Source organism: Vipera ursinii (assembly GCF_947247035.1).
Source record: "Vipera ursinii genome assembly, chromosome: 1".
NCBI classification, from domain to species: domain Eukaryota; kingdom Metazoa; phylum Chordata; class Lepidosauria; order Squamata; family Viperidae; genus Vipera; species Vipera ursinii.
Window position 1 is genome coordinate 83,156,174 of NC_139512.1, and position 8,257 is coordinate 83,164,430.

Consider the following 8,257-nt stretch of genomic DNA (forward strand, 5'->3'; position numbering starts at 1 on the left):
AAATTGGTCTACTGTAATTGAAAATTAGGTAAAACTCAAAAACAGGACATGTATATGTATAAGTAAAATTATATTGATAAATATTTTACCTGAGCATGTTATAATTAGAAATCTACTAGCTTAATGTTAAGGGAAATAGAGAAGGAATTTTTGATGATTTAACCTGAGATATGTACTAAAGATTTTGTTATTGAACTATTGACTACCCAATCACCACGCTGCTTTCTAAATACTTAAATGTAAAACTGGAAAACCAATAAAATTTGTTATTAAAAAATGGAAAAGCATAAAATAAAGACCATTTGCATAGATGTAAACTCTTTAAGACATTCCACACAAGGAAATCAAAATCATGAATACCAATGCTAGATTTATTATAAGGTTGCAATAACAGGATTTTACAAATTTGAAATCACTTCTCTCTTGTCCTGCCTTTACATCCCAGAGGAGCAGGGAGGGTTAATCCTCAGATTACATTTCTGGTTTGGAATGAGATTTCATTTATCAGACCCTGACTGCAGCTCTTCCTCCCATTTCTCAAGGTTATCCTCACAGCCCAAGACAAGAAAAGATCAATAGACAACATGGTGATATTCACACACAACAGGGAAATGCTCAGTATTCTATGAAAGGCAATGTTTTAAACTTCTTAGAGGAGTGGACAATTTCTGGCTTTTCTGATAGGCCAGTTTTAAAGCTTAAATATTCTTTGAATTAAAATGTGTCAGCTTTTTGTTTCCACTCAAGCAATAACAGGTTGTAATCATCAGTTAAAAAGTTACTTAAAAATAATTTAGTGTTATCTAAAAGAACACAACAAAGTATAACATTATTGCACCTGAAAAGCTTTAAAAAAATCTAGGTAAGTTTCACGAAAATAAAATATTTTGTACCTACAGGATGTAAACATATAACAAAGATTTTAAAATCTTGTATGACCTCTCATTAAGTATGAGAATTGTAATCCTTTGAATGTACATGTGTTTATGGTCTGGACTTTTAGTATCAGAATGCATGTTTGCTGAATATAAGGTATTAATGATTGTGGGTGAGCCAACAATGGAGGTTTTTAAGAAGAAACTGGACAACCATTTGTCTGGAATGATACAGGGTCTCCTGCTCTAGCAGGTGGTGGGGCTAGAAGAGCTCCAAGGTTCTTCCAACTTTGTTATCCTGTTAAATTCTGAAGTATATATATATATATAAAAAACCCTGTTGTGTGCTAATATTAACATAAAGTTCAACTGGTTGGGAACCAAACAAAACTTGAGATTTTTTTTAAAAAAGAAAACTATGAATTAAATTGCATCAGTACAATTTTTCTTTGTTTATTGGCTGTTTTAATTAAAGCATGTCTCAGCAGTCAACACTGCTGCTATAAATTAGTGTGGCTCATAATTCTAAGTTTAACAAGCAACTCTTAACTCTGAGTCAAACCCTTCAGTTCGGTGTAATTCAAATGCTCTCCCACATTACTAGCTCATCTTCAGTATCCAGTTCTTGATTCTCTGTATTGTGGGTTCCCTGGGTGAACATAAGTGGGGCTGGTAGGGGGAGTTTTATTGCTTAAAAACAGTGGGATAAAATTTTCCTAGTTTGCATTACTGAATCAGCTGCTCAGATTTTCAGTCTGGAAGCAAATACTAGAGATTCAAGAAATGCAATATTGGCAAATATCCCGCTTTCTCCTCAAGGACTTCACTATCCTTGAGCTGGTAGAAAAGTACATCAGCATAAAATTTTGCTATCTCTGCTGGCAACTCCTCTCTGTAGCAAATATGGGTAGCTCAGAGTTGGTATCTTTTATCAATGAATTTCTCAAACTCAGAGAATACAGTACTGTTCTTATTTAGACTTTAGGGCTGGATAAGGAGACGAACTGTAGATTCCCTCCTTTCTCTCCCCATTCAGTACCTGTATGTAACACCATCCACTAATTACTCTTCTTAAGGAACATAAGGTTAGAGCCCAAAAAGAATTTTAACAGATTCACCATCATTCAAACCCTGTTCTGTTTGTGCACAAGCATTTTGCAGTGTACTGTTGAAAATAAAAATAAAAATAAAAAATCCTTTGGGCACAAGTTTAGGTCTTCTTTGGGTTCAACACTATTCCAGAGGTGTATTGAATCCATGTTCAAAAGTAGCCTAAAACAACCTGCAGGTGTATAGAATGTTACAAAGACTGGTACTGTGCAGCCACCATTACCACCACCACCAGTGGTCACAAGCTGTTCAAGTTTATCCAGGTCCTTCAGATGTGGATCAACTCAGAGATCTGGTGGGAACTTGGGGAGACCTTGATTTGGGGGGAGGGGTAAACTCAGATGATGCTTCAGAGACTGGAGGGCATGGGGCATGTTCACACCAGATTAAAGTAGCCAATTGTGCCAGGGTGATCCCTGACTGCACCACTAACAGAATGGTCAATGAAGTACATCAGATTGTATTCAAGGCAAAAAGGTGTCAAGATGCAGAGGAAAATGCAACTTTTACAATGTGCAACTAAGGGCTAGGAATCAGGTGAAGTCATCTTCGCAGATTTATTTCTGCTATTGTTAGACGCTAGTTAAAAAAAAACTCAAAATGCAGAACCATCCAAACTTTTTCAGAAATCAAATCAACTGTGACCTGTCTTTTCAAGGCCAAAAAGACTATATACACTGCTACAGAAATCAGAGTAATTATCAACCAGGCAAAGAGAGATGTCCACAGCCTCACAAACACTAAAAAAACAACAACAACAACTGATAGTCCTTAAAAGTCAGAGCTGCTTAGGGCAGCATGAGTTTTTCACTAAAACAATACAGGACTGCCAACTTAAGGCCACTAGGATTTATTTATTTTTTTTAATCCCATTTATATCCCGCCCTTCTCCGAAGACTCAGGGCGGCTTACAATCTAAAGCACAATGTGCTTAGCAATAGCCTTCATCCTATGTATATGCCTGCTTATTAGGGCTTTCTGGGGGCCCCAAGCGGCATTATTACAAAGTCAGCTTATTGCCCCCAACAATCTGGGTCCTCATTTTACCTACCTCGGAAGGATGGAAGGCTGAGTCAACCTTGAGCCTGGTGGGACTCGAACCTGCACTAATTGCAGGCAGCTGTTGTTACTTAAGGAGGCATTAGCCCACTGCTCCACCAAGGCAAGACAAGTTTACATTTCTTAAAATTTTAATTGATTGATTTTCCAAGATTGCATATTCCAATTCTTCATTCCATAATTATATACCTGAAGTGATGTTAACTTCCTTTCTGCTTTTTAGTTTCTTATAAAATTGGATTCTTGGTTTCAGTTCAAGCACTGCATCACTTAAAGTTCCTAATATTTCAGGTCAGCTTCCAGGCTGTTAATTTAAGCGTTGCGCAGGGTTGGGGGGGTGGGAGTTAGGACAAATGTCCCAGAGTGGCCTTAATAGGTGACAGGGGTTGCATGTAAATTTAATAAATAAGTAAAACTAAATAACGGCACTTCTGATGGGTTTGGAATGCTTCAAAGGGAGAGGGGGGAAGAGCAAGCTTTCCGGCTAGCTTTTATTTACGTTGCTATTACTACGTTTCTACTATGCAAGAGTTTCACACTTTCTTTTTAGGGTGGGACTCGGGGCTTGTCAAAACAAACCGACCTATCCAAAAAAGCCAGACATTGTCCGCTCCTCTATGAAGGATCTAATAATAACATTTCAACAGAATCTCCCGGCCGAGGGGAGGGGAGGGGAGGGGGAAGGCCAGAGGCTGCCCTCCGCTCTGTCCAACCTGGCCTGGCTACTTTTCCCCGCGCGTACACACACCAAGCCAGCTGCAGCGCCATGTAAGCCCTCCTGCGACGCAACCGGCCCAACTCAGCGTTGGCGTTGCCCAGGTTTACCTAGGCACAGGGGTCGGCAACCTCGGCTCTTTTATGACTCGTGGACTTCAACTCCCAGAATTCCTGAGCCAGCATAGCTGGCTCAGGAATTCTGGGAGTTGAAGTCCACGAGTCATAAAAGAGCCGAGGTTGCCAACCCCTGACCTAGGCGACCCCAACCCGCCCCCCCTCTCTCTGCCGCAAGGAGAAACAAAACGCGCTCTTCGTCTTACAAAGGCAGCCAACTTTGCGTATTATTTTTTTTTTTACTTCCCGCCCTCGGTCTAAGAGCACTTACAAAGCGAGAAGGGGGCGGGAAGGAGGAGAGGCGGCGTGAGGCAGCCAGCCCCAGCGTCAAAAAGGCTCCATCCCGCTGCCCGAGGCTTTCCCTTCCCCCAGCATCCCCCTGGCTCGCCCCTCACACCCGTGCCTCTTCCCCGCCGGAGCAGGCAGCTGTCCGCGCCCGCCTTCCGGCTCCCTTCCGTCCGCTCCCACTCACCCGCCGAGCCCAGGAACAGCCACAGCAGCCACATTGCCGCCAGCGCAACAGCCGCTCTGCAAACTTTGGGGAGGGGGGGGCTCTCCCGAGAGCCTCCGCCTCTCGGCCCGAGCCAGGCCCAGGCTGTTGTAGTGGTGGTGGAGGAGGAGGAGAAGGAGGAGGGTCAGGGGGAGGCTCCCTTACAGCCAGCCGGACCCCTCACGCCCAGCCTGCCGCCTGCCTCTTGGCTTTCGCTCCCAGGCGGGCAGCCGCCCGAGCGCTTCTTGGCAAAGCAAATGGCCAATTGCACCGCCCTCGCGACATCCCGGAGCCCGGTCTGCTCCCGCCTTGCCTGAGGGCAGGAGCCGTGGTGACGGCTCACGCCTCCTCGGAGCCCCTTCGCTCTGCCTGGAAAGCAGGTCCGCTGGAGCGCAGCCGGTATAACTGCACCCGCCTATTATTAAATAGTGAAGTGCTTCAATCCCCCATTAAAACATCCCGGACGGATTGACGGAACGGTTGGCTCCCCGCTGTCAAAAACTAATCTCACTTTTCTAACGTTCAAAGGGCTCTCGCTCTCTCTGCCTTCCTGTGACTTAGTTGAAGTATGGCCATCTGCCTTGAGTCGTTTTAGCCAACTGTTTTGCTTCTTTTCTCCTTGTTGAGAGATTTCGAATTGTTCCGATGTAGGTTTTGTTTTGTTTTGTTTTCTGAGTCATTTAGTGGCCTTTGCGTTGTTGATGGATGCTGTTAAGTAAATAAAAGAACAAAAATTCTGGGTAGATGATGATGATAACTTTATTGTCACTTTGAATGTACACCAATCGGCATACATCAAAATGAAATTTTGGCATACATCAAAATGAAATTTTGTGGCATACAGCTCTCAAAGGGTCACCACCTCCGCTATATACTTCTTGTTCGTGGCCCGCTCAAATTTCACATTGTCCATTTTAGTCTCTAGGGCAGGTGTCAGCAACCTGAAACAGTGAAAGAGCCACTCGGAACCGGTTCCCTCACAAAAGGAAAAACTGGGAGCCGCAAAAAATGTGTGCGCATGCGCGTACATGAGCGCATGCGCAGAACAGGGTTTGACTGAAGAGTGGAGCCAAGGCGAGATATGCACCTACCCTGCATATTTGAATTGATTGGTTGAACTTTTTTAGTCCCACTTTTTGTTTTTTGGACTGCACATGGCAGAGGACTGGGAGCCGCAGGAGACGGCTGAAAGAGCCGCATGCGGCTCCGGAGCCGCGGCTTACAGACCTGTGCTCTAGGGAGTGAACGATGGCAGACAGGACAGATGGAAATGGGGCTCCATGTGGATTAGCAAGCAGACCTGTTGAGTTACCAGCAAATTTGCAGGAGTTGACAGCTTGATCCCACTCTGTGATGGCCCCCTGGAAGAAGCCTAAGAAGGAGGAAGATGAAGCTAGGCAGGCACAAATCTATCTTAACTTGGTGCTAGGAGACTTCAGACACAGAAATAGATCTGACCCAAACTTTGAAGGACAGTTAAGCCAACTTTTTCGAGGGACACACATCAAACCAGCAAATCAACTGCAGTGCCATGTAAATACTACTTTCTATTTTGCGATGGTCAGGCTGCACTTAGAAGATTTTGTGCAGTGTTTACCTGATCAAGATTAAAAGGACTTTTTTTTTGCTTGCAATGTTCTGACAACTCTTTATGGACCTTTTGCTAACACCAGGATTAAAAACTTGATGTTTTACAAATTTGCATATAAATAAGGGATGGGATATGTGATGAAGAGATGCCCGTTTATAACCGTAAGGGGTTATAGGGTCGCGATGGGTCGGACACGACTTCGCAACTAACAACAACAACAACCGTAAGGGGTGAGGAGTTTATGTGAAAATTTTCGTATAGTTGTGCTAAAGGTTCAAAGCCATTTTATACATTTTGTTTTTCCTGCACTTTTTATTCTTCACATCCTGTTATCTTTCTCTTAAGTTTAGTTTGTTTTGATTTTTATTAAAATTTTTAATTATAATTGTAATTTTATATATAAAAAAACCAGAATATTTTTGTCCAATTCTGAGCACTGCATTTTAGGAAGGGCCATGATTTCTAGATGATAACAGGCCTGGAAAGAGAAAATCTTATTTTTAGCTGTTGGTGTTGCCTTGGGTCTTGAGGAAGAACAAGCTGGAAGTGTTTCAGGAGTTCTTGTAATTGCCAAGGCTATCCAGACAAAGCTTGTTCGAGGTCGGATATACAAGCCTGGTTTACATACATATGAGCCACATTCTCACTTTTTATTTTTAGGTGCCTTCCACTCAGTTTCTGACTCCAGGGAACCACCTGAAAAAGTCCCTGCAATTTTGGAAGCAGTTTGCCATTGCCTACTTCCTAGTGCTCATAGAGAATGATTGACCCAACATCACATTGCTGATTTATGCCTAAAGTGGGACTAGAATTCATCATCTCTTAATATCTACCCTGGTGCCTTAATCAGCACACTAAATTGGCTCTTTCAGAATACAGTCTTGAGAATTTAATTTAGTGGAGTAGTGTCATATAAATTAATGTATCATGTTAGAAGGCCCTGACACAGCAAAGTTTGAAAAGCTCAGTTGTACATATTTATTAAAACTTAAGTAGGACTTACTTTGAGTAAATACACAGAGAATTAATTTATTTCATGCAGGAGAGTGTGAATACAATATTGTCTTTTTCCACTATTCATCTGCCAAAAAGCATATCTGCTCTCGTTGGCTATCTGTTGATCTCTCACTTATTTTCCTGGTATCTCTTGCTGACAGCCAAGATTACTTTTTTCAGTGCAATTAATCTGAAATTTCTTGGTGGATTTTCAGTCTTTCTAAGCAGTCAAAATTCTCTAGTTCCATTGGTGAGCAGAATATATGCAGTTTCACAGAATATGTGTAGATATATGATACATGTTGATCCATTTGATACAAGGCACAACTTCCACTGTAATAGGTCACACTGCATGTTCAATTATACCATATTTCTTTTTAAAATATCAGAAATATAAGAATTTATTTAAAGTCTAGTGATTTGAGCAATGAATTTGCTTGCAAAGAAGCAGTACTTGTGCACATTTTTCTTTTGTAAATGGGATAGGTGTTTACAAAAATATTTGATCACTTGGGAATTTTGCAAGTTATGGCAGTATAAATGTATCTTTGTTTATTGGTGTGAGAAATGTACATGTTGTAATTTTCCAATTCTGTTGAAGGAATAGGCATATAGAGGCACTTACCTAAGATACATTTAGGAAAGGACATAATAAGATGAAGATATAGAGAAATATATATACTGACTTAAAGGATACTTTTAGAATAGTGCACACTATTGTAGAATAACATATAGCTTATGAATTCATTTTATATAAGGCTTATTCTTTATAAAAACTGCTTAGAGTTAGTATTTTAAAGTATAACTAAGAACCAAAGTGCAGCCATGTTTAACCGAAGCATGAACTCTGTTACACACATGGCTTCTAGATACAAAGCAGGCATTCTTATAGAAAAACAAGGGAAGACATAAATTTTTTATAATTGCAATTATCTAGCTTGGGTAACAGTTCACCTTGTATACCCCAAGTTAGCAGGATGTTACAGAAAAGGGAGTGAAGATAAGATAGAAACAAAAGGGCATTTGATCTAATAATTGGAGGGTTTGGTAATTGTAATGGTTGCTAGGTGGTCGGAAAGCATGTGACCAGGTGGGTCTATCAACTGGACTCACTTTGGAAGGATGTGGCATGATGTACGGGACAGGGTATAAAAACCTATGCAAAAATTGCTTCAGGTGTGGACTCTGGGATTTGCCATTACAAGAGTTCCACCGCTTTTGCAAAAGCTTTAATAAAACTTGTTTTGTTTTCCAACATCCTTGGAGCTGAATTTTTTTATTCCTCACATTGGTAGTGCATATGTG

General features: G+C 41.4%; 1 protein-coding gene across 1 annotated transcript in view; it reads right to left on the bottom strand.

Annotated features, from left to right (window-relative positions):
- The window catches only part of LDLRAD3 (low density lipoprotein receptor class A domain containing 3), a 157,358-nt gene extending 152,961 nt beyond the window's left edge, over nt 1–4,397 (bottom strand). The window contains exon 1 of the mRNA XM_083356429.1: nt 4,348–4,397. Coding sequence (XP_083212555.1) covers nt 4,348–4,381 — 34 coding nt within the window. The 5' untranslated portion in view covers nt 4,382–4,397. The remainder of the gene's footprint in view (nt 1–4,347) is intronic.
- Nucleotides 4,398–8,257: the final 3,860 nt, after the last annotated feature.